This window comes from Heptranchias perlo, chromosome 33 (genome assembly GCF_035084215.1).
Source record: "Heptranchias perlo isolate sHepPer1 chromosome 33, sHepPer1.hap1, whole genome shotgun sequence".
Taxonomy (NCBI): Eukaryota; Metazoa; Chordata; class Chondrichthyes; order Hexanchiformes; family Hexanchidae; genus Heptranchias; species Heptranchias perlo.
The window spans coordinates 16378314-16406053 of NC_090357.1; the positions used below are offsets into that span (position 1 = coordinate 16378314).

General features: G+C 41.0%; 1 protein-coding gene across 1 annotated transcript in view; it reads left to right on the forward strand.

Moving 5' to 3' along the window:
- Positions 1-27740, forward strand: part of igsf9bb (immunoglobulin superfamily, member 9Bb) — a 499264-nt gene that overhangs the window by 395783 nt on the left and 75741 nt on the right. Inside the window, exons 7-10 of the mRNA XM_067971024.1 lie at positions 1673-1818; positions 11148-11290; positions 16133-16273; positions 21845-21961. Coding sequence (XP_067827125.1) covers positions 1673-1818; positions 11148-11290; positions 16133-16273; positions 21845-21961 — 547 coding nt within the window. The remainder of the gene's footprint in view (positions 1-1672; positions 1819-11147; positions 11291-16132; positions 16274-21844; positions 21962-27740) is intronic.

Genomic DNA, 27740 nt, shown 5'->3' on the forward strand with positions numbered 1-27740 from the left:
TTTCTAATTCATCAATAACATTTCCAATCCATCAGTCTAGTTTCTAATCCATCAATCCAGTTTCTAATTCATCAGTATAGTTTCCAAAAATTTTGCTTGGCATATTGTCCAATCTGTTAGCCAGGATCTGATTGATCTGCTGTCACTGTTGCACTTCAATACCACTTCAATATGACAGCCTTTTCTTTAATGACTTTGTTAAAGTTTACTATTCTTTTAGAATATATATACACTTCAGAAAAAAGATTGTCTGTAATCTACCACAAATTATCTGTAACTCTGTTATAATAGGATCAGAGAGGAGATTAATACTTTCCAGTGAACATCATAGCAGGGAGGCACTCTCTCTCGGATCTCTGCGCTCCTCCAATTCTGGCTTCTTGCACATCCCCAATTTTAATTGCTCCACCATTGGCGGCCATGCCTTCAGCTGCCTAGGCCCTAAGCTCTGAAATTCCCTCCCTAAATCTCTCCGACTCGCTACCTCTCTCTCTTCCTTTAAGACGGTCCTTAAAACCTACCTCTTTGGCCAAGCTTTTGGCCATTTGTCCTAATATCTTCTTATGTGGCTCAGTCTCAAATTTTGTTTGGTAACGCTCTTGTGCCTTGGGACATTTTGCTATGTTAAAGGCGCTATATAAATGCAAGTTGTTGTTGTTTGGTAAGAAACAGATTTTTATTTTTATGCTGAGTAATATATTTAATGAAAAAAACAGTAGGAGGGAGTGGGTAACGTAGTGTTAAAGAACATCCTTTCATTCCTAGGTTCAAGCCAGATTGATGGATGAGAAAATACTCTCCCGTTTAGCTGTAATGGCCTTGCGTTAATTGAGTTTAAGGCACTTAAAGCCACTTCCTAGTGGGTAAACACTTGTAGCACAAAACCACCCATAATTTGATATAAGTTGCTACTGAATTCACAGTATCTTTCAAAGAGATATCCGAAAAGACATCTGGTACAAGAAATGGAAGTATCCCATTGGTGCAGTCAGGGGTGCTCTTCTGAGGATGAGGCAAAGGCACTTTGTTGGTGCAGAGCAGACAGACCTTTACTGTGCATCTGGCCCATGCTGTAGACTTAATCTGGGTGCACTTGACACTTTATACTGACAATATGTTCCAAAGTGGAAAAGTGCTCCATTCCCCTGCACTAATTTCCTTAATCTTGATGAGCACAAAAAGAAGTGGCCAAAAATATAACTAATTTTAAAACCATTAAATATTATAAAATATGACATATACCAAGGAGTGTGTTACAGTTTATAATCTAATTTAGGGGTTCAAATGAACTTTGCTGTTCATGGTTACTTACAAACATACGAAAATTGACGGGCAGGAGAAGACCAGCTCGTCCATCACCCACACTCATGATGGCCGGAGCATCTTCTAAAACTCTTCAATTGATTCCAGACTTGCAGCTCCTTCCCAGGTATCTATTGTCAGTATTTATACTTTTTTCCCCACAAGGCCACTAGTCTCCTTTAGTAGAAGAAACGGGGCAGGTTTGTGTAGGCTACAGATGTTTCTATTGAACATTGCTAGTGTCAAATCATGATAGGTTCCCAATAGGCTTACTGACCATCTGCAGCTAAAATCTTACCTAAAGAATAATGCTTGGGACAGTTTGAATAGAATTATAAGATTTTGTGTTCCTGTTTTTGTCTCTTAACAGTGATCTGAAGCTGAGGGTGCGGATTTTGATTGATGGAACCTTGATCATCTTCCGAGTCAAGCCTGAAGATGCTGGGAAGTACACCTGCGTACCTAGTAACAGCCTTGGGCGTTCTCCTTCAGCCTCATCTTTCTTGACAGTCCAGTGTGAGTGTGGTCTTTGCGGGGAGGGATTGGAGGGCAGGGTGTAGGGATTTAACTTGCACTTACATTCTTGATCTTAATTTTAATCAACCACGAGGTCTTTCCTGCACCAGCACTGAAAATAGTGCATGGTTTCACACCCATTGGAGTCTTGGACTTTCGACTCTAATGTCCTGTTTATACTTGCAGCTCCACGCTGCTATGCAAACAGTGTAAAGAAGCCAATAGAAACACTACTGAACTACAAATGCCATTTATCCCATTTTTGATACTTGATGAGGTGTGCTGAACTGTGGAAAGCTTAAATAGGGAATTTGCAAGTATAACTGAGTGTTAAGAATGGCACAGTATTATGACATCTTCCAGTTGTCCCATAACACATCTATGTACATTTAAATTTGCTGGAGTGGTTTAATTATGAAAATCTGTGCTAAATCAAACACCTACTGTTCTTCGCCTGTTTTACATTATCACTCTCACTATCACTCAATGTCAAAATTACCCCCAATCTGTTTGCAGCATAACATGCAACAAAGTCCAGTTATCCAAGCAGGTGGATTTAGTAGTCCATCTGTTAACTATGGTGTTCAACCAGCAGCAACATTCTCAGAGTTATCACCAGTCAAAACTCTTTGAGGTCATCTCAGGCCCATTCTGGAGATTGAGAGTACACCCATGGACACCACTGTGGCTGATATGCCATCCCTCTCTGACTGACCCCGTCGAGATTCCTTCCACAATTTCTGTTTTAAACACTCATTCACTTATTGCTGTTCAAATCATATTTTCAATACGCCATTTAGAGCTGAAGTCAATTGTTACATTTTTAGGTTTTTACACCAGATATTTCCTTGCCCTCAGCATCATGAAAAGTTCCAATAAGTGGACCTCACAGCCCCAATGAATCAGATTGTGCCTTTACCCATGCAATATCGAGGAAGATATAGAAAGACCCAGGGGTTGAACAGAGAACCCTTGCTGCTATAGAAATACCGCCAAAGAGCCTCTGATTAGCTATGTACCCCGGCAGCCTCAGATTGACTAGTGAGCTGAGTACAGCAATTAGAAACACCGGACTACAAAATTCTCTATCATAGGGACTGCAAAGAATCATTGGCCTTGACTCCTCACAGACCTAAGACAGATCTTGGGCCCAGCCAAAACTGTTAATCAAACCTTCTATCCCAAAAAGATTTCGAGGTGTCAATAACATAGGACATTTCTTTCAACCACTTTGAATGGTCTGTGATTATTGGAAGTTAACACTTTGTGCAGCCAGCTATCAGCGGCACTACTCAACAGGTTGATACCTATGATGCTGCATTCAATAGACGTTAGCATATTAAACCCACTTTTGTTGGACAGGAACAAGCCACAGACACATATTAATGTCTTCAATGTAACAGACTGTAATATATATTCTCTGTAGCTTGAATAACTGGCCCTATGCCTGCAGTGATCAGCAAGAGAGAATCCAATATCTAATGTAATCAGATAAAAGTTACATTTATTTTTAATTTTTTACCTTGTAAAGCAGTTATTTACCTTATTTTTATTCAAGAGCAAAATGTTGCTACATATCACTTCTGCTGCTAGGTTGTTTTTCATTGCTGCAAATAAGTAACAACCAGGTAATTGTGCCAGGCACTTCACTCAGGTGCTGTGTCTAAAACGTGTCAAGTATTCCATCACATGTTATGTTCTTTTACATGCTGGTTTCTGATTTCTTAATCCGTGCATAATGAAAGTGGTTTGTCAGATCCAACAGTTTATAAGTTAATTATAAACTGTTGGAAAAAGTAAAATGTTAATACTGTTAATGCTCCTTCAAAACAAGCGCATAATGTAATCAACATTTTAATTTTTCAAAAATCACTTATTGCTTAAAATTATTGAAATGCCTACCAGGTGTTGTATGAGAGCGGGCATAATGAGGCATTATAGTTGTTTGTTTCAAAGAAAGTTCACATTTATGCAAAGAGCATCGATCCATGAGAAACATTCAGTAAAACAGTGGGAGCTCCAATTTGACCCCCACCTCACTAATTGGGAATGGTAGCCTAGTGATCATCACCGGCATCTCCACATCATTATGATACTGGACTAATAAACCAGGGGTTATGTGTTCAAATCCCACCATGGTAGGAAAAAAGACCCTGAAAACTTCTGCTTTGCCATAAAAACCCAACTTGTTCACTAGTGGCCTACCCATGACTCCTAACCCACACTAAGTGGTGGGCATCTAATGCCTTCAGGGCAATGAGGGACAGGCAATAAATACTGCCTTGCCTGTGTCATCCATGTCTCAAGAAAGAATATTTAAAAAGTTGAATGAAACCAGATTAATTTAAATGAGATTTGTCTTCTAATAATGTTTTTTGTTATAGTCAACTGGTGCTAGTTTATTAAAAATTTGTTTTAATAGAATATGAAAACAATATGAAGTCTGATTATTGCCCTGTCATTGAGAATCTCTGAATGCAGTACCAAATTGAGCTTATTTTAGACTGACTTCACTGTAGTGCACACCCACAAAACAAACTGAAATGGCATAAAAATGGTATTCTTCACAGAAAAGTCAAATTTCAGTAAGTTTGAATCTTGGTCACTATTGGTTCCACTTTCACCTCTACAACATGAGGCTAGATTGAGCTTAAATTTAAGTGTCAACCAGTGTTGTTTTGACTGATTGTTATGCTGGGTTTTAATAAGCTGCCAGGTCGCTATTAAAGCAAGCTGTTATATTATTAGGTTGTGATTTAATTTCAGGCTGCTTTGGAACTGCATATGCACAGCTTGCTGATGCAAGCCAGAGGTGATCACTGTGCACAAAGCCAAAATAGAAATTGGTCTAAAGTTCATCTATTCCAAAAAAAAAGCTTCAATTTAAATTCTGGCACGCCAGACCAATCGAAGACAACCTAACGGGGGAGAGGAGGAATATATCCAATCCAAGAAAATCTGATGGGCTATATTGCATCCAGTGCATGACAGTCGACTTTGGGAGGGGGGAGGAATTAATGCATTCAATCATTGACACTCTACTAGGAGAGAGAATTTATCCACTCAGTGACCTTCTTCCAAATAAGTGGTACATGCTGTTAATTGTATCCATATGATTTATATCAATTAGTACTAATTGTATTCAGATGGTATCAATTAGGGACTCTGGTATTCATTTATATGAGAGCTTATCTCGGGTGTGGAGTGGGTGTAATATGGAGCTCTGTGAATAAAGGCTTGGAAGCAACTGAAGACTAGGCTCTAGTCTTCTATCCTTCACTACCTGGCTATCCAATTTATAACACACCCAATCTGTGATAGTCAACTCGAATCATGACACATTTAATTTTGACAATCTTCGGGACGGGGTGCAATCATTGAGAGGTCACTGGGTAGATCAGAAATTGGATCCAATTCATGACAATCTACTGGAAAATACTTACAATCCACGGTCATGCACTGAGGGAAGCAATGGCCCTGATTTTGCTCCTTGCCCCCAACCCATCACCACCTCTTAAGCTTAAATTGGACTGCACTTTTTACAAGCACTCGACTTGTCATCAGCTAAACACGGCCGTATTTTCGAGCTCAGCCCATTTAACTGGCTTGGAAAAGCTCCAGGAAGGATCAACATTAGGGAATCGGCGCTCGCTCCATATCGGGGGAGGGAGGTTTTATGCTGCTGCAGAGCTTAATGGCTTGTAGCAGTGTAAATTCTTGGCCTTTTTTTGGCTTGCAGGCTGTTTTCAGAAACAACCCTGCTACACTGAGGTAAGGAGAAGTTGCTGGCTGCCCTTTTCCAAATCTGGAACCTCTAATGCCCAGTTTGTTTGTGCAGTCTTTGGGGCAGGAGTCCATCAGGCAAAATCCTGGAAAGTGATGTGATTGACATTAGGAAGCCACACCCACATCATTTACATACAATTTAAATACTCCCACCTGTTTCAAACAGGAGCTTCCACCCCTTGCCGGGGAGGCCTCAGGAAATGCACCTCAAGCACAAACCAGTTGGAGAAACTGGTGTCATGGATTTCTGCCTCTTTTCCCCCTCCTAATGCACCAGTAACTGATGCACACAAGGCATTAGGAGGAGGAAATTGGGCCCCAATATTTTTAATCCATGGCAGTCCGTTAAGGGAGGCAGTGTGTTTAATCCATAACAGTTGGGTGTAGTGAGTATGGATTCAGACTCTGCAAATCAAATTATGCAGCCAATCTCTGAGGGCCTGGGTGGGGAGGAGGAAGGGATTAGGCATGCAAATGCTGACAATCTATTGGGTTGCTATGTATCCACTCACGTTAGGTGTGCACGGGACAGGGTTTCTCCATATGGACTTTGTTTGATCACTGGTGGACAATTGGTGCTATATGTTAATATTTTGGGGACACTTTAGGGAGGCTGCCTTCCTTGGAACACACAGACAGCTTCTTTTGGAGGATGCACACCTAAATTTTGAAACTCCTAAATCTGAATCTGAATGTCTCCAAATATTAATCTATTAAAAAATCCAAGTTCACTAATGACCTCTGCAATAAACTGGGCAACAGCTGAACCTGGAAGGAAGGATATACTTGACTTAGAGGCGGTGCAACGAAGGTTCACTAGATTGATTCCTGGGATAAGCGGGTTGTCCTATGAGGAAAGATTGAGTAGAATATATCTATACTCTCTGGAATTTAGAAGAATGAGAGGTGATCTCATTGAAATGTGTAAGATTCTAAGAGGGCTTAACAAGGTAGATGCTGAGAGGATGTTTCCCCTGGCTAGAGAGTCTAGAACTAGGGGACATAGTCACAGGATAAGGGGTCAGAGATGAGGAGGAATTTCTTCACTCAGAGGGCCGTGAATCTTTGGAATTCTCTATCCCAGAGGGCTGTGGATGCTCATTCGTTGAGTATATTCAAGGATGAGATCAATAGATTTTTGGACTCTAAGGGAATCAAGGGATATGGGGATCGGGCGGGAAAGTGGAGTTGAGGTTGAAGATCAGCCATGATCTTAATGAATGGTGGAGCAGGCTCGAGGGGCCTACTTCTGCTCCTATTTCTAATGTCTTTTATTTACCTAGAATCAGTGATTAATATTAAAATGTCACAAACTGCACTCCTCAAGAAACAATGGCTCTATCGAACATGTCAATACGTTTCATTCAGTATTTTTTTCTAGCACCTTGTCACAGATATTTTTGTTCCTCTTCAGTCTAATTTTCCTTGTTAGTACATGCGCTACACAAGTACAAGCATCAAGATAACAATCTTGCAATCCACTAATCAGAACAATGAGTGTGGTACTTCAGGTTGAAAATAAGGTCGCTTTGATTATTAGTTGCTGAATGTTTTCAATGAAATATCACTATCTGGTTCAAGAAAGTAATTACATTTCTTAGTAGTGCGGAATATAAATAAGTCTCATTAGCTTTAACACTGGCTCTAAATGGGATAGATATGAGCTGGAGAGACAGAAGTACTGACTGCTGCATTTACTGCAATCTCATTACTTCCTCACAGCAGGCAGCTAAAAAATTAGCAGAGTAGATTGGCTGACTTCCAAGCCTGGTACCTGGAGCTTTGTCCCCCTCTAAAGGCTGAGTTTTGTTGGTTAAATGCCCCTGTTTGTCCTCGCCTAGCTGCATTACACTATGGCTCTGTGCTACAGTTTTGTTGCAGCCCAAGATTTCTGTGCAGCCAGGCCTCATTTTATGTTTTCTCTAATGGACAGTAATAACTAAAAGGAGAATCATAGAAAGTTACAGCACAGAAGGAGGCCATTCGGCCCATCGTGTCCATGCCGGCCAAAAAAGAGCTATCCAGCTTAATCCCACTTTCCAGCACTTGGTCCATAGCCCTGTAGGTTACAGCACTTCAAGTGCACATCCAAGTACTTTTCAGATGAGTTGAGGGTTTCTGCCTCCATCACTCTTTCAGGCAGTGAGTTCCAGACCCCCACCACCCTCAGGGTGAAAACATTTCTCTTCAGCTCCTCTCTAATCCTTCTACCAATTACTTTGAATCTATGCCCCCTGGTCACTGACCCCTCTGCTCAGGGAAATAGGTCCTCCCTATCCACTTTATCTAGTCCAGTCATAATTTTATATATCTCAATTAAATCTCTCCTCAGCCTCCTTTGTTCCAAAGAAAACAACCCCAGCCTATCCAATTTTTTCTCATGGCTAAAATTCTCCAGCCGTGGCAACATCCTTGTAAATCTCCTCTGTACCTCTATAATGCAATCACATCTTTCCTGTAATGTGGTGACCAGAACTGCATGCAGTATTCAACTGTGGCCTAACCAATGTTTTATACAGTTCTGGCATAACCTCCCTGCTCTTATATTCTATGCCTCGGCTAATAAATGAAAATATCCCGTATGCTTTTACAACCATCTTATCCACCTATCCTACTACCTTCAGAGATCTATGGACATGCACTCCAGGGTCCCTTTGTTCCTCTATACCTCTCAGTATCCTCCCATTTATTGTGTATTCCCATGCCATGTTTGCCCTCTCCAAATGCATTACCTCACACTTCTCTGGATTGAATTCCATTTGCCACTTTTCTGCCCACCTGGCTAGTCCATTGATATCTTCCTACAGTCTACAGCTTTCCTCCTCGCTATCAACCACATGGCCAACTTTTGTATCATCTGCAAACTTCTTGATCAAGCCCCTCACATTCAAGTCCATATTATTAATATAAAGCACAAAAGAGACTGGAGGTTTTCCACATGTTAACTTCTAGTCTGATTGAACAGTTCTTTCTGCTTTCAAACATACCAGCCAACTGAACCGTTCTAAAATAAGATGCATCACAATGAAATATCCTGGGGGCAAAAGCGAAACCCTTGAGAGCTCTTATTGATTTACCTTCAAAGATATCATGTGATTAATAGCAGACGTTAACATGATGATTATGACTGCTGAACTGCACAATGAGCTTTTCTGTCATCACGTCAGTCAGGCCTGATCCCCAGTAGCTCAATTAATCAATTCATAGTGTGATCTACTCATCCATACACACCAGCAAGCTCCCACATCCAATCCCCGCTGTTGGCCATATCAGCTAGGGCAGCAATGAGCGAACGGTGAGAAAAAACCATCAGGTCCATCGATATTCAATCTGCTGGTCAGTGTCAGCTCATGCATCGCCATCCCCAATCACTAGTCATGCCAGCTCCTGGGAGAGGCAAAAAAAACAGTGGCCAATTTCAGGAAATATTTCTCTCCAACTCTCTAAGGCAATCAGGCGAAGACCATAATTACCCGTGATGTATCGCTAGACGTACATAACTAATCTGTACCCCATGAACCTAATTGTGGGCACACCAAGGATGGAACCACTGACTCCCTGGCATCCTTTTAGGTTAGGAGCACACAAACCCAATGTGATAAGTTTATTGCTACTGCCAGTAATTCTGTTGCTGTTTTGTTTTAAATCGGTGGCCTTGTTATTTTTTTTAAATTTCAAATTTGTGGGTATCATTGAAAAGGCAGTGTGGGGGTACAATTTCTGCTTTGGGCACAATCGGCAATCGGGTGCAAATTGCCCCTGAAAATTGCACTGGGGAGGTTTCACTCCAAGTTTCCACTAAAATGCATTAACATAATCACAAACGTAAAAACTTCTATCAATCAGCAGCTTAACAGAGTGTAATCATTTATTTTTTTTTGGAATAAAAAATATTCATTGATGTATTTAAGAGTGGTAACCTGGTGCAATTTTATTATTATAGCTGAAAATGGATTTGTAACAAAAAATAAGCATTTTTAATTAGTGTCCAGTCCTCCACCTGTGAGTGATCTGATTTAAAATCACTGAAAATGAATTAAAAAAAACTATACTGAACTATTTCAAAAGCAAAATACTGCAGATGCTGGAAATCTGAAATAAAAGCAGATATTGCTGGAAAAGCTGAGCAATTCAGGCAGCATCTGTGGAGAAAGAAACAGAGTTAACGTTTCAGGTCGAAGACCTTTCGTCTGAACCATTTACTAGTTTCATTGGTGTACACTAGTCAGTTTCTTAGTAAATTAAATATTTTTTAATATTTAAAAACATTAAAACGTGCCTACTAATGCCTGTGCACCTAAGAAACTGAGCTTAATTTGAAGACCCCCCTCGAAGAGCCACAGGTGGTAACTCGCCATCCTGATTATTTTGATCAGGGGCCAGTTTTATGGGGCGGCTTCAGCAGTGATTTTTGAACCAGCACAAAAGTTCGCGGAAACTCAAATTACGCTGACTGTAATTTACGCCCCAGCATACATCGAAATTCCTCGATCTTTTGCGCTGACCCGACAGGATTGCCCTGAAAAAAACAGCACAATCTAGCAGAAACTCTACCCCAGGATCTTTATGAAAGCGTGTTTGGTGAACTTTTTTTCATTTATTTGTAACACAAAACAGAATGACAAATCAGACTGGAATGCACCATCATGTCATTTCAGTGAAATAATGACACACAGCTCATGTTCTTTCTTTGACAAAGGAAAAAGGGATATCAATTACATTTTCTTAAAGATAGTGGGGATAATTTTAACCTAACCCGGAAAACTGACGGGATCAGGTGCAAGGCTGATTTTACATCCTAATTTATTTCTCCATTGGAAAGTAATATTGGACGTTCCACCCGATCCCGTGGGGTTCCCGCCCAGCATGTTAGGTTAAAATGACTCCCGATATCTCTTTAATACAGCTACCACCTTACATGGTTGCTTCAAACCTCACTCAATTGCCTTCGACCCCACCGTAGCCCACCGAGGCACAAATGCGACCAAATCTTTAAATAGTCTTCAAAAAGCAAATTGAATCACTGTAATGGACTTGCAATTGTAATTCGTAACAGTGGTTTGATTGAACAATTTGACCTAGTTTGCAATCCTCATTTACAACCTAATGTACTCCCACACATTCATAACTGCTGAATATATAACAAAACACCCATCAGTCTCACAGCAAGCACACAATTCCTAAGGTTTTAGCTGTTTTTTTTCCGAGCCCCTGTATACGATATACAAAAATAAATAGGGAAAGTTGGAATTCTATAGGCAAATGTCTGTATACACACAGCTGAGGAAAAAAAAATACAAACTCTACAGTATAACTGTGAATATTGAATTTATAAATATCTTGGTGTCTTGGATCCATTTTTCTCACTATATATAAACCAGTAAGAAGAAACCCAAAAACATTTGATGTTTTTTTCCCATGTACACGCCAAAAAAAACCTAAGTAACATATGGCGTATTGGAACAACCTGATCATGACATGGGAAGACTGCAGATTGGGCCCTCAATTTAAGCTTTGACCCCAGCTTGTTCATTACTTTTCAGATCCAGCACGAGTTGTCAACATGCCTCCCATCATTTATCTGCCAGTTGGAATGCCTGGATACATCAAGTGCCCAGTGGATGCAAATCCTCCAGCAACACAAGTCAAGTGGACCAAAGATGGACGGCCACTAAGGATTGAAAAGGTAAACTACAAGTTTTATGGACAGCAACTTCAGTTTGTACTGAGTGAAAGAGGACCAGAGTGTGAGACCCAGTGACTGGATGCTCCTGTATTAAGATCCCTCTGGACTCGATGACATTTACTCTTATTTGCAAAAATCAGACATTTGAATCTTAGTTAATTAATAGATCAATAAATAATAGAAATAAATAAATTAAAGTCATTCAAAAATATATTTTTCCTCATACATCAAAGCGGTGATGCTTATAATGTGGCCTAGGCCAGTTATGACCGACCCCCTTTACACCCATGACCCTCACACACTTGTGGCTCCATATGTCCCTAGGCCTCAATTGATAGCCTACCCCATTACGGGATGTTGACTGAATTAGGATTGAATATTGTTTCCTTTCTTTTACTTGGTCTCCAGCAAAATAAACCAAGGGAATTTGATTAGGAGACAGGATTCTCTCAACTTCCATAGAACAAGTTTAGGGGCTCTATTAAAATTGAACTATTGATCAGATTTTTTTTGTCCTCTTCCTGTGGGGAAGTACTTGGCCTCTCTGTGGAAACTATCCATGATGGAAATCAGAAAATTGTGTGTGGAATCATGGATTCTGATCCATTTCCCATCATTCTGTTGCAGTATGTTGCAACAGTGACCCTTCAACAAGGCATTGGTTAGAATTGTGACCTTAACTAAAAGCTTGTGAGTAACACTGCCTTAAAGTTTCACTGTACCTTGCTCAAAGCTGAGCTGCTATAGAAAGTAGTTTGTGGTACACTAGGGCAGAAATTGTGAGACTCTATTGCTGGTGCAGCACCATGTTAGACACTACAGGGTGCAGAAAAAGTGCTACAAGGTTGTAATCTTACCTCCGATCCATTCTCACGTTTAATGAGGCTCATTGCCAGCAGCAGAGCCTCAAGGTTTCTGCCCTATTATTCTTTCTGAGGACACCGGAAAATCAAATACAAAGTACATATTGACCAAAATCTATTTCAAAATAATATTCTGAAGGAATATAGTGCATAAATAGACAAACCAGTATGATACTAAGTCATGCTGACCAGAGGACTTCAGGGCCCAGTCTGTGCTGATCTCAGCTTGCTATAAAGTTGATGTGCTACCATTGGCCTCATTGCTCCTGGGCTGGTGAGAAGAATAATTGGACAGCAACTTCTGCTGCAAAGTTCGTCGCTGCGGACATCTGGTTATGGGTAGGAACTGTCTCAGCTGTGATGCTGTCCAGGTTCAAGTAGCTTGCAGATACTCATTGTCAACACTTGTATGTGAAGAGTGGCAAAGTACCAGAGGGCTGCTGGTGCAATTGAATCTGTACCCCAGCAAGAGTCAATATTTTCAGGAGCAGAGAGGAGAGGGCAGGGCTTGGTGACAAGGTTGAAGCTGAATGGTGCAGGTCTCGAATGAGCATCTAAACAATGGCTCTTTGATCTATTTTTATTAGATTCTTACTCTGTTCTGAATCCCAAAGCATTTGAATCAATACCGATGGCTTATGCCTAATCTGGAAAACCTAGATTATTTAATTGTCACCAGGATCACTCAGTTAACAGGCTACAATTATCTATTATATATTAAAATTGATGTGAGGGTTGCAACATTTGATTTCAAATTAAATTGTCAGGTTCCATCTATCGGCAAACTCATCATAAATGTGTCAACATTTAACTGCAGTGCCTGTTACACCTGTAGATGGCACTGTGATTGGAAATTTCAATGTTAACTGTTACGTAACGTTAGCTGTTGAATTAATTCCAAGAGCCTGTTGAGAATAAATAGCGAAAAAAGCCATTTCAGTCTGTCTGCAATTGCAGGCTGTAGCCAGCAAGTGTCACTGTGGAGCAGCCTGAAGTTTTTACCAGCAGCCATGTTGGTAAACAAAGGTAAGTAAAAATGTTTATTGCTTCTGAAATTATTTTCCTCTCACAGTGCTCCTAGACCCCCCCCCCCCCACCCCACCACCATCTTACTCCGCAGGCACACTGGTGTGTAGACCTTTTTGTTACAATGGAAAAAATATTACCACAGGCCCTGTCTCCCTCCCAAACTTGCTCCCCGAATTGCAATCCCTACCCCATGATTGGTAGCCCACCTGCTAACTCAGTGACTCCCTTTCCCTGGCGTCTCCCCCATGCACTAACACCAACATTTTGGCATTCACATCGTTATCGACAAGTCATGGCACCCCCACCTGGTTGTCAACCTCCCCAGGCAGCTTCCCGATAACATTTCCCAGCACTCAAGGGAACTTCACAATGCAGCCTCGGCATGCAACCAATAGCACCCCTAACTTTTCCCTCTCCCCCCCCCCACCCCCCACCACAGTACACATTTAGGCTGTTAAGAGGGAAGGTTTAGCTCCCCCGCTACTGAGAAGAAAATGGGAGCTGGAGTGGAGGGAAGGACAGTTCATCAGCGTTCTTCCCACCCCCCACTTCCTCCCCATCCTTAGATGAAAATCATACTTGCCTCTTCTTGCTAAGGTACTTTTGCTGACTTTGCTCCCCTCCCCCATTCCTGTCTACTTTCCTCCCATCCTCCTCTACTCCCCTCCTTGCCTTTTTGTTCCCCACGCTCTCCCTCCCACCTTCCCCTTTCCTGTCCCCTCTCCTCTCATCCACCTCCTCCCCTCTGCCCCTTTCCCTTCTCCCACCCCTGTCTCTCCACGTGGCATCCTTGGAAGGAAACTACAGAGTTCTTCGCAACATTAGCAGCATTGACATTTTGTCCAAAACAACTTGCCATAGTGCAAGGCAGCCTATGCCAGCCTCAAGTTTTGTTTTCTACCGTAAGACATCTGGAGTGCCAGTCCAACTGTGAAGTGACAGTTCTCATGCCAAGTGTATCTGACACATACTAGTGTCAAGTACTCCAGTACTTGAATCCATGTCTATTAGGTTGCAAAATGAGAATCTTACCTTCTGTGGTGCCAGGTTCCATCTGTGAGCTGAAGATCTGTACCTAACAGATAGCAACAGGTAACTCAGCGTTGCAGTATTGTTAAGTGTTTTGTAAATAGTAAGAATTATTCCATAGGGTAGCAAATAAACAGCAAATTCATTGTATGTTATTTATAGTCTTTGCTCGGTTCAGTATCCTTAATGCCTACTTATCTGATTCAGACATGCATAATTAATAAACTTATTTCGCACTTTAAAAACTACAAAACATTTATTAACATTGAGAGAGGTCATTTTAAGCTAATTCACCCAGCAGGAAACTGACGGGATCGGATCAGCTGCTCAGTTGACACCCCGCCAGATATTACCTTCCACTGAAGTCAGTGCAAAGTAAAATCGAGCGGGACGTAAAACAGCCGGCCAATCTGATCCCGTCAGTTTCTCGCCGGGTGGGTTAGGTTAAAATTACCCCAAAATGATTTTGCAATCTACCCAGAAACAGAACAGTTTATTCAGTGGATCTCACTTTATTGTAGTGCAGCTGAACTCGGATGGATGTTGTAGCTGTCTCCCTCTGGTGTCATGCACTTCATGTTAGTTCTTGATGATTGCCAAAGGGAATATGAAATGACATTTTGCCAATTATTAAGACATCTAAGGCCCTACTTTCCCATTTGTGCTGGGCCAAAGTAGAACAGTCAGCACAAATAAGGGCAGATTGTTGCCATGTACAAGACCCTGACTTTTCCATTGAGTACAGTGTATCTTGTGATTAGTGCTCTGGCAATAATCCAATTAGTTCACATGCACTTATACCAAGTCAGTGGCCATTTTGCAAAATGCACTGACAGGAGAAAATGGCCACAGGGCGTGATCCAACCCAAAAATGGCCAATTGTCCATGATTTTAAATAGTTTCAATACTTCTTTTCTGTATTCGAACCCATGGGCTGGGAAATTAACACCTTACTTTCCATGTTGTTGGGCTGCATTTCTCAGCTGAAATTTAAATCCGAATTGTAATTTTTATAAACTTTAAATGAACATGTTGCTGATTGCCAATCACGGGAATATTTTTTGGCTTCACTTAAAGACGCTCATTTACTAAAATACAAACTTAAGTGACACTTAAATCAAGTGTAGCTCTTCCTTTTTCTCTCTAGGTCACCTGCGGTTGGACCAAAGAAGAACATTCAAGTGTGGGGTTTTTGATGCATGACCACCAGATAACCAGCAGGCCCATTCCATCTATGCCAAAGCCCCACCTTTGGGTCATTCAAACTGGTTTAGGGGTGGGGAACACTGAGATACATAGAAAGAAAGAAATTGTGTTTATATAGTCCCTCAGGACATCTCATAGCACTTCACAGCCAAATCATTTCTTTTGAAGTGTAGTCGCTGCTGTTTTCCAGGCAAATGCAGCAGCCAGTTTGTGCCTCTCAAACAACATTGCGATGAATGACCACTTCATCTGTTTTTGTGGTATTGATTGATGGATGAATCTTGGCCAAGACACCAGGAGAACTCCCTGCTCTTCAAAAAAGTGCCATGGGACCTTTTATGTCCACCTGAACAGGCAGATGGGGCTTCAGTTTAACATCTCATCTGAAGTATCAGCCTGGATTATGTGTTCAGGTCCTACAGTGGGGCTTGACCCACAACCTTTTGACCCAGAGGTGAGAGTGCTACCAACTGAGCCAAGCTGATACTTGATAGGATTTACTCCTGCGGTGGGCACAGCTTAACAAGGAAATCCTGTCTTTGAACTGAAAGAACTACTTGCTCTGTCATTTCTACTACATTAGGGCATGCGCCTGACACAAAATTTATCTGGTACAACATAATTAAGAGACTTACTAAAATACTGCTTTACCAGGGTGTTCTGGTTGTATCCTGGTTGGTTGATTTTCATCACTTACAGTAACTTTTTCCGACAGTTTCACGGTTGGAATTTGCTGAATGACGGGACTATTACACTGGAAGAAGCTACAGAAGAAGCTCTCGGCACTTACACCTGTGTGCCTTACAATACTCTAGGTACCATGGGACAATCTACCCCTGCTCGACTGGTGCTTAAGGTAAATTCATACTGTTTAATCCATTCTATTCTACAGCTTAATGGAATAAGGTTTTCTTTGATCACACGGTCAGCTAGCTGCAGTGCCCATTAGTTTAATTAAAATGGAAGCTCCGAATTCGAGGATCCAGTGAGATGATAAATGTATATTACTCAGAAGCCAGGTTGTTGAAATATATCACCAGCTACAGTTACTAATGACAAATTGTTAAAGTTTAAAGGATCCCGAATTGAAATAATAATGTTCAATGTTCAAAAATACTTTGTTTTCTTGACCAATTTATCTTTCTCACCTTCTTATTAATGAAAGCTTAAAATACCAAATGAAAAACAATACATTAGACTCTCACCACATCTGGTGTTTCTGGCTTGAGTATTAGGGTTAGGGTTAGGGTCAGTGTAAGCTCCTGCAAACATATAGAAAAGGCGTCCATTCACTCCCACATGGTGCTGTGTGACTCAACAATGGTTCTGCATCAATTCCTATACATGCACCAAAAGGTCACAAGGTGGTTTGTTCCAAAGTATAATGGCTTTATTAAGAAGTTATAACAAGTAACAAAGATGTTAAAATACAAAAGTACAATCAAGCATGCTAGTGAGACGAATACAACCTGATAAAGTTGAACTTGAAGTGCACCATCGAGAGTCCTAATTAATGAGCAGTCCAGACGTGCCCCGAGAACATTCTAATCAGTTACCAAAAAGCACCCAACTTATATACGTTTCAAACACAATTAGCTCTATATGAGTTTCCCATCAATCATCCTCTCTGTCCCGAAGGGGCTGCTATCAGTCTCACTCCCTCATACCCAACATTTGGCATCTAACATTCCTCTCGTGATTAGTGGCCTCCAAGATGTCCGTAGCCCTTATCTTCACACCAAGCATAATAAAGATCCGGATGACTCCCCTTTTACTACTTCAAAAACAAGGTTATGAGGATGGCACCAAGTGCTCATTAGCCAAAAGGGGCCTTTCCTGTCACAAGGTCATAAAAAGCTTGTTTTGATAAAGACAGATAGTCCTTCACTGTTCACAACTATCACAGCTAAACTGACATGTACTTTACTTAAATCGGGCTTATAATACCTGGATTAAAGCTTTTCTTACAAGATACATGATACTGCTAGTTGCATTGTACACCCAAAAACTCAGAAGAGCTAAAATTTGTTAGCGGGACATTCCGAATCATGGAAAAACCATCATCCATTTGCAACAGTCATAGAAATGTATAGAATACCATAGATTAGCATCAAAAACTGCTACTTTAAGCTGTTGACCTTGGTATGATATGTTTGGTGATTTTTAGTTGGCCTCTTATAGTGTACAGCTTACCACATAAGCTTTACACCTCTTGTAAAAATTGAATACAGTTCCAATACGATACACCTGTAACAATTATGTATGGCATCGGTGAAAGATGAAAAAAATCAAGATCCCTTGTTCTTACATTACAAGCCAAAGGGGGTCAAAATGTAACAACTGACCCCTTTGCTTCACACCCTTCATCTGGCTTACTATAAATGGTAGATTGTCAAGTATTTTGGAAAAGTGACCAGCTTTTTTTTCATGTTGAGAGGCCTAAGTGAAGGGTTAAAGTTCACAGCGCAGGACACTGCCAAGGTTGAAAAGAGTAGGAGAGAAGACAGGATAAGTTAAGTAAGGTTTAGGCAACTTCGACCTTGGGTTTTCAACTGAGAGTGGTAAGAAATCCCATAGTTTTGAAGTCTCAGGACAGAAGAGAGTAGGAGATGCATCACAATGAAGATGCAGGAAAGAGGATGAGTGTGTCGGAAGACTTATTTAAAGTTTAGAAGGATCAAGAAAGAAAACTAGTTTTCCTGTACCTTCTATATACCTGTATTCTCTATCGGTCTACTGAATGAAAGAAAAATTGTAAGCACTCCATAATATAAGACAATAAAAGTCAAAAGAATGCCAAATTAAAAGATGTGGGCTTTTGAAAGCTTAATAATTTTGAAAGCTAGAAATGCTGTCCTACTTTTGATGTGAAACTGCCTGAAATTCACACATCAGACTCTCAGCTTTGATGTTCTGCTGCAGAAGGTAGCCCCACGGGATCTGTTAGAACAGAATGCTGGACTCCAACCACCTAGCAGTTATAATCAATTAGTGCACATGTTCTTCAAGCTTTCCCTTTCAAAGCTTTTCTTCCCTTGAAGCCCCTGATTAAGCAGTGACTGGAACCTTTCAGGAGAAATGTTACCTTGTAATTGGTAATGAGTTTGAAAGAGCCTCAACTAATCGTCCTTGCATAATGAGACCTATTAGAGCAGAATATGTATTTCAGCCCACCATCGGGACCAATGAGCAGACAAGAGTGAGCTGTAGTGTATATCGATCAATAGCATTTTAAAAGGTATTTGTATTTCCTTGGACAATAACCAGAATCTCATGCTGAAATTTTTTTTGTTAAGTATAAAATGATTGATGTATAGATGGGTTATAAAAATCTTTTCCACTCGGTTCATGTCAAACGATATGAATAATTAATTTTTATTAAGTACTAATTTCCTGCTGTCTCATTCTATTTTCCAGTATTTGCTGGTTGTGACCTGTAGTTCTAATATTACCATTTTGCAATGTAAGCTAAAGTAATTGTGTTCACTTGATCCCGTTTGTAAGGCTGTATTTTGAAGACAAACGCAATGTGCATTCCAGTGACGTGTGTGCTGTAAAGGATATTTACATTGTTTTCTTATTAGAGAGTGAACTACAAGCATTGCAGGCTGCATTCGAGTTTGATGCTAACACAGTTTCAGTTAACCCACTTTGCTTCATCTCTTCCCACATTAAAAGTCTCCTTAAAACCTACCTCTTCGATTGCACTCTCTCACGCCTGAACATAATCAGCTTTATCGGTGATATTATCGGTCATGAGCTATCCCTTCAATAATAACAACATCAACAACTTGCATTTATATAGCGCCTTTAACATACTAAAACGTCCCAAGGTGCTTCACAGGAGCGTATTCAAACAAAATTTGACACCAAGCCACATAAGGAGATATTAGGACAGGTGACCAAAAGCATGGTCAAAGAGGTAGTTTTTAAGGAGCATCTTAAAGGAGGAGAGATAGAGAAGCGGAGAGGTTTAGGGAGGGAATTCCAGAACTTAGGGCCTAGGCAGCTGAAGACACGGCCGCCAATGGTGGAGTGATTAAAATCAGGGATGCGCAAGAGACAAGAATTGGAGACGCTCAGAGATCTCGGAGGGTTGTAGGGCTGGAGGAGGTTACAGAGATAGGGAGGGGCGAGGCCATGGAGGGATTTGAAAACAATCCATGATTCCTCTCCTTGTGTTTATGTTCAAGCCCAGGTTGTGAAGTGGTTTGGACATTTTGTCACATTAAAGGTGATATATAAAAATAAGTTTGTTGTCATAGACTCCTCCAATGCCTCTCCTCCATCATCCAGCTGGTGAGACTACGCTCGCCTGGTTCCATTCTTATCTATCCAGTTGTAGCCAGCGAATCACGTTCAATGGCTTCTCTTCCCGCTCCCGCACTGTTACCTCTGGAGTCCCCCGAGGATCTATCCTTGGCCCCGACCTATTTCTCATCCACATGCTGCTTCTCACGACATCGTCCGAAAACACATCGTCAGATTCCACAAGTACACTGACGACATCCAGCTCTACCTCACAACCACCTCCCTCAACCCCTCCACTGTCTCTCATTTGTCACATTGCTTGTCCGATGAGCAAACATTTCCTCCAACTAAATATTGGGAAGACCGAAGCCATTGCCTTTGGTCCCCGCTGCAAACTCCGTTCCCTGGCCACCGCCTCCATCCCTCTCCCTGCCACAGCCTGAGGCTGAACCAGACCATTCGCAACCTTGCCGTCCTATTTGATCCTGAGATGAGCGTCCGATCACATATCCGCTCGATCACCAAGACTACCTACTTCATTCTCGGTAACATCGCCCGTCTTCGCCCCTGCCTCAACTCATATGCTGCCGAAACCCTCATCCATGCCTTTGTTACCTCCAGACTGGACTATTGCTATGGTCTCCAAGCTGGCCTTCCATGTTCCACCCTCCATAAACTTGAGCTCATCCAAAACTCTGCTGCTTGTATCCTAACTCGCACCAAGCCCCGTTCTCCCATCACCCCTGTGCTCGCTGACCTACATTGGCTCCCAGTCCGGGAAAGCCTCGATTTTAAAATTCTCATCCTTGTTTTCAAATCCCTCCATGGCCTCGCCCCTCCCTATCTCTGTGTAAGTTAGAATAGTGAATTCAATGTAAAATCAGGTACAGAAAGCGAAATAAAGAGAGGGTAAGAAATATTGAAATAAAAGAGACAGAAAGAAAAAGTAAAAAAATAAAAATGTAAACTTTTTTTTGAATGTCCAACAGCAATTAAAATGTGAAAGAATGAGACTCCACACTTGTAAAATTAACTTTTCAGTGCCAGCGAGGTTGTTTGGCAGTCATTAACACTTACCACGCCGTTAAAAGTTTGCTTAGACTTTAAAAAAAACTTGACGTACCCTTTTTTGACGTGATTACTTCATTCCCAGCAGGGCAGTCGAGGAGCTTTGCGCGGTTGCATTCATTTCAACGGTGAGACAGCCGATGAGATTTCCTTCCTGCAAAGCTTCTAGAGGAGCAGGGCATCTGTTACAGCGATTTCTGCATTTAACTGTGCATGTGTGGTTGCTGGAAGTTGCTGTCCGATTTGCACTGAAATAACAGCGGGCCCGGCTCACCCTTATTTTTAGAGCAAAACCTGATCCAATATCTTAGCACTGAAGCAGGAAGGAGAAACCATCTTAGTGGGTCCAAATCATGGTCCTAAACAACCAAGCAAGCTCAATGGCCTTTTCTTCTTTATGCTTGTGTTTCCATTTCTGTTATTATTTTCTATTTATTGCAGTTCAACGAAATCAGTTGAATTTGTGTTGTGATGCCATTTTGGCACAATGAAGCCAAATGCAGTTGAAATGAGTCTCTTATTCCCAAGGTTATCTAGTGATGTTACATCATTTTCTACAGTGCATTCATCTGTGGCTGTGAGGCTATTAAATAAACAATTATTGTACTTCTAAATAATCTCCCATGCTGTTGGACATGGAAAGTCAAGACTAAGTGTTGTCTTTAGGTGAAGCAAGATTAGAGAGCTGAGATAATTGGACCAGGGAACGCAGATGTAATTCAGTCCCCATTTTAAAGTCATATATTCAGCCCTTATCTTTATATTTCCATTATAAATTCCTATGTCAACATTTATAATATAAAGTGCCTGTGTAAACTTGTCACATTGTAACTACACCTTCATGGGCGACAAGCAGGAGTCTTGGGAACAGCTATCAGTATTTAAATTGGGAGCATTACCTTATATGTTATATATAGAGAGAGAAAAAAAAGAGTTTAATGAAAATCATGGGCTGAGCACGCTGCCTGTATTGGGTAACTAAAATAATTAGTGACAATTTGTCTACCCATTATTGTTGTTTTCACAGTTCCAATGATTGGTACTTTGCATCAGTGGAAAGTAAAACTACACCTGTGAAAAATAACTTCAAACCATTTCTGTTTCCCAGGATCCTCCTTACTTTACGGTGCTACCAGGCTGGGAGTATCGGCAGGAAGTAGGCCGAGAACTGGTTATTCCATGTGCTGCTGCAGGTGATCCATTCCCAGTAATCTCCTGGAGGAAGGTATCTGAACCTTTGTTTATTTTGTTTAATACAAACTAAGTTGTCAGGAAGGTGCAGAGCCTGCCTTTCCTTCACACATACAGAACACATGAGCAAGGCCACATGACTGAATAAGCAAATTTTGTTTTTATTACATCAGATCCTGGGTCTTTTACCATTGTTTGCAGGATCACATTCTGTGATTCTGTTCATGTTTCTGTGAAAATTGCAAAACAGTGGCCTCACTCATGAACACCAAAGGCATTAATAAATCATATGCCTCTTTAATATCAGTCTCCTCCAGGAACTTGTCCAGCTCCCTTTTGAATGTTTGCAATGAACCTGCATCCACTGCACAAGTCAAATTGAAAGAACTTAATGCTCAATTTTTGTTTAATAAATCATCATTTATTTATTTGAACTATTTCTTGAATGAAGAGGTTTTTTTTAAATTCTCGTAAACAAAACAAAAATCATTGGATCTAAATGCATGGTGCCATATAGTGCACCATAACTTGATTTAAGAGACATTATTTTGCAGGCAATGATCAGAACTTCCACCTAGTGAATACAAAGATGCTTTCTCACGAACTTGGGAAATTCAAAAACCCATGAATTATATACTGGCAGTAATTGCAGAGAGAGGAGATGGGTGTCATGGGGAAGGGTTTGAGAGAACATGGGGATAGAAACCAACTTTATATGCAGAGAAAGAATGAAAAACATGGAATTCAAAACAGGAGCAGGATGCATACAAGAGGTGTTTTACTCGTGGAATTCTTTTTATTATTGTACAAATATTGCACAGGACAATCACAATATTGTGGTGTGTTTCCCAAACATAGTGAACTCTTCCATTATTATTGTTTTTAGATGTAGAGATGGCAGGATTTTGGAGTTTTTAAACCACTGCCCTGAAGGAGCCTGACCTATCAAGGAAGTTCTTCTGAGCATCATCTATTCTGAGTTTATTTAGTTTATTTTATAGCAGCGGTTGATTCCACATGTTTGTATATCTCAGATGTGCATCACTGCTCTTCACCTCTTAATGTGGAGATGCCGGTGATGGACTGGGGTGGACAAATGTAAGGAATCTTACAACACCAGGTTATAGACCAACAGTTTTTTTTGAAAATCACAAGCTTTCGGAGCTTACCTCCTTCGACGAAGGAGGTAAGCTCCGAAAGCTTGTGATTTTCAAATAAAACTGTTGGACTATAACCTGGTGTTGTAAGATTCCTTACATTTCTTCACCTCTTAGTTATAGATCTGTGATTGCTCAGGGGCCATGAGTTGAGGAGCACAGCGCACAACCCAACTTCTGCTGGAAAGAGCTATTTTCTCAAGAGATAGCAGAACTTTTAACAGCTCTGCATCCATAACTCCTTCATCTGTGCATTGGAAAAATCAATTTGAAACTGTTGTGGAGCACACCAGCTATAAAGGCATTTAATCATGATGTACAAGTTTCCAATGTGAAAGATAACGGAAAGATCCATTTCTGAGAAAAGCAGTTTGATTAAATACATGTTTTTGTTAGATAATTGAATGTATTTGATCCAGGTTTAAAAAAAATCCATGCTCCGATCCCCAATTCTGTGCCGAGTTGACTGATCTCAGTCAGGCAACCGTTGGGCTGCTACAATTAGTCCCCAAAGCCCCTGGGCCAGAATGAGAAAATCAACCAGATCCCCGTTCCTGATGGCTATCCAGTGAAACATGCTGGAAAGGGCAGGTGTGTAGATGTCAGGTGAGGGCAGAATCAGGCTAGAATTTGAGACGTTCTATAGTTGAAAACATATATTAAAAAAAGAATTGCATTTATATAGCATCTTTCACGACCTCAGGACGTCCCAAAGCGCTTTTTAAGTGTAATCACTGTTGCAATGTAGGAAACGCAACAACCAAATTGCACACAGCAAGTTCCCGTAAACAGCAATGAGATAAATGACCAGATCATCTATTTTAGGTGTTAGTTGAAGGATAAATATTGGCCAGGACGCTGGGAGAACTCCCCTGTTCTTCTTCGAATAGCACCATGGGATCTTTAATATCCACCTGAGAGGGCAGATGGGGCCTCGGTCTAACATCTCATCTGAAAGACAGCACCTCCGACAGTGCAGCACTCCCTCAATATTGCAATGAAGTGTCAGCCTGGATTATATATGACAACTGGTCACTTGGTAGAGGTACTTGAGGGTGGCCAACATCTCTGGAACTGCACAACAGCTCAAGCCAACACCTTCAGGAGAGGAGGAAAGAAAATTAGAGGAGAAAAAGAAAATACCAAGTCTAAATGCCACAGAATCAAGAAAGTTTAATGAGTCAATTAGGTCTGGAAGCCATACTTTTAAATTTTATATGATGGATGCTGTCAGCTAATGTTATACATCAATAGATAAGATGTTAACTGTTAAATGCAGATAATTCCTAAGATTCCTTCCTAACATCTGCAAGAATCAGGTTTAATAAGTGGGAAAATAGTACATTTAAAACTGTGAGAGAGAGTACAAATGTTTACTCAGGGGACGGATCATTTCCTCGTTTCATTAAAACCATTTTTCTATCAAATAAAAAGGGCTTCAGGGAATATTGGCAGATGGAAATTCCTTGTATTAAGAATTGAAATGTATCCTGATTGTTTATACAATTACATAAATGCTTCTTGACTGTAAATTACCTAAAAAGATGCGTGATATTGTTTTCTGCATTCCCAGGAGGGAAGAATATAATTGCATGCCACAAGGTAGTTTATTTTGAAGTCTTGATTTTTCCCTCTTCTTCTGAGTGATTTCCCAATATGGCTTTGGATTCCAAGTGAGCTTAAAGCAGCTGAAAATCACTGCCTATTTAAAGAAAATAAAAAATGACCCAAATGGCAGTTTTATGAAGCAGTAACAAGGGTACACCAATGTAAAACGGAAACTGCTTTGTAATCAGTTGTAAAATTTTGAAAGTATAATCCGCATATCTGCCGGAGCCCATCTGCCAGTTCAGCTGCTTTAGGGAGCAAGAAGACACCGAGGATTCGGCTTTTGTGAGAGGAAGATGCTTATCGGTTCTGCTCGGGACGCAGATCTGATTCTCTGCTAGTGTTGGTGGGTTCAGGCCTCTCCTGGCTGTTTTCCACAGAGTCCTTCAATTGAGCTATCAGTGCCCACAACTGAGATGAAATTGATGTGGCCTTCAGCTTCTCCTCTTGTACCCTCTTTGCACTGTGCGATTCGCAGTGGTCTGTTGCATGTTGCCTTCATTAACCCACTCCCAAAAGTGTAGTAGAATATACCTGGCTCCATCCCTAACTCAGACGGTGATTACATTACAAGACCTTTTCCAGACACTGTCCCTGCAGTCATGTAAGCATCTGCCAGCCGGTGTTTCCCTGCAGCCAGAAGGATATCTAGAAAATCACCTTTCCTTTCTAACAGTTTTAAAAATATTTTTTCTTCATGCAAATTAAAATTAAAATGGTCCAATTTCTCAATTGGACAAATTTCCCAGAGTATAATTCAATTTGAAGTACCATCAAATTTCCCAGAGTACACAATCTAAAGGAAGGTTTGATTTTCTGAACAACCTTGTGAATTCAGAATACACATTAAAAAAGCATCAATACCCCATTTACTTCACTAATTTTATTAATCATAAATCAAAATAGCAATGATCATCGGAGTTCCCTGGAGCTGGATGGAAATAATCCCAAACCCTACCGACAGATCTACTGTTAAGCTAGGCTACCTTGTCAATTATCAACAGGCTGAGCCAGGCTGCATAACCTTGCAGTATTGCAGACCTTCCTGGCTCTGCTATCGGATACTGACTTGGTTATGAACTGCCATTACCATACATCTCAACTTGGAGCCACCTTGACCTCAAAAAGACCCCACTCACCAAGGAGGCTAGTCACTAGTTGGTCATTAGACTACTGGCATGCACATGTTTGAAGCCTTGCTATGTCAAAAAGATTTACGAGGAACTTCTCATGAGTGGTATAGTGAACCGTACATTCATCATACAATGTGTGAGTGCATTGCCACCACCCTCCTGACCATAGCATGGGTTCACACCATCAAACACTGTTTGGAGATTTGGAGCTTCCGCAGTCTCTGCTTGACTCTGCAGCCCAATTACGGTGGGCCCTGAACACATAAGTACATGTTCTTGTGTCTGATCTCCAGGTAGCACCTTCCAATAGCTGTTGACCCAAGCCCAAGAGTTTCTTCATCAGCTAGAAGACTAACATCTGTCTTTAGCATGGTGGAAAGTCCTACTCAGGGAAACCTACAATACGCCAGCCACTCTGATGTTCTAGACATGAATAACCTAGTGCTGCTAAATGCATGTCTTCATGTGAGGAGCTTTAGTAAAGGGAAGCGCTTCGTATGAAGCTGAGTCTGTCTACTCAGTGATAATGTGGAGATGCCGGTGATGGACTGGGGTTGACAATTGTAAACAATTTTACAACACCAAGTTATAGTCCAACAAATTTATTTTAAATTCCACAAGCTTTCGGAGGCTTCCTCCTTCCTCAGGTGGTGTGGAAATGAAATTTTCGAATCCTTCGCATTTGAAGGAGTTCTGTGATTTTCAAATGCGAAGGATTCGAAAATTTCATTTCCACACCACCTGAGGAAGGAGGAAGCCTCCGAAAGCTTGTGGAATTTAAAATAAATTTGTTGGACTATAACTTGGTGTTGTAAAATTGTTTACAATACTCAGTGATAGATTGGTGTAAACTGCCTGCCACCGTGTCTCTTTTTTGTCAGTTAATCCACTTCGCAGCTTGGTGGTGGGTATCACACACAGGTCAGAGGAAGCCCTTCCATTGCCTGGCTAGGAGCTCTGAACCATGGAGGAGAACTGGTTCAACATAAGTTTTATACACCAGAAGTAATACCACATTATTGAAGAAGGATGAGAGAATACCAAAGAACTCTGTACAGGCCTAAATTGGCATTCACCAAGATCCCTGATATGAATAAACAATTAGAACGGATTTCGCCCTTGTATTTTCCAAGCAACACCTTTGAACCATGCGAAGGTGAGGTAATGCAGTTGGAGGCACCATATCTCACTGACTAGCCCATTGTTCAAGAAGCTTAGTAAAGCACACTAGAACCCTAGGCGAGGCCACCAAAAACACTTCCGTGTAAAGGAGTACCCACAACACTGAGGCTGACTCTTACAAACCTATCCAAAACATTGTTGAGAAAACACTTAATGGGATGGGTGACCGTGGATAACATTGCTTCACACTTTTGAGATAAATAGGTTTCCATCTATGGATAAATTCCAGGATTTGGCCATTTTCTTCCATATTTTCCATCTTCTTCATGAGGGCTGCAGGAGGCGCGAGGTCAGAAACATTATGTAATTCAATGAAAATAATGTAAATGGGTTTTTCTGTGAGCCTCATGATGCTCTGCATAAAGCTACAACCTGTCTCATACATTCCGCACGAGATCAAAATCCAGCTTCTTCCTTTGTGATTTCTGTGAATCTCCAAAGCATTCACTATGTGAGCTGCAACAAACAGAAGAACCACAATAAGAACCATTGATATTAACAAGATTTCTGTGTAGTCTTTGGGCTCACATCAGGGTTTGAGCGCATAAACTAAGCAGACATTCCAGTGAATTATTGAAAGAGTGCCGCATTGCTGAAGGTGCTGTCTGTCAGATGAGACATTAAACTGAGACCCCAATTACCTTTTCTAGTGGTACAGGTAGACCTAAGGATGCAACTAACGTGCTTCCATTGTCCTGACAAACATCCCTCCCTTACTGACAACACCAAAAAC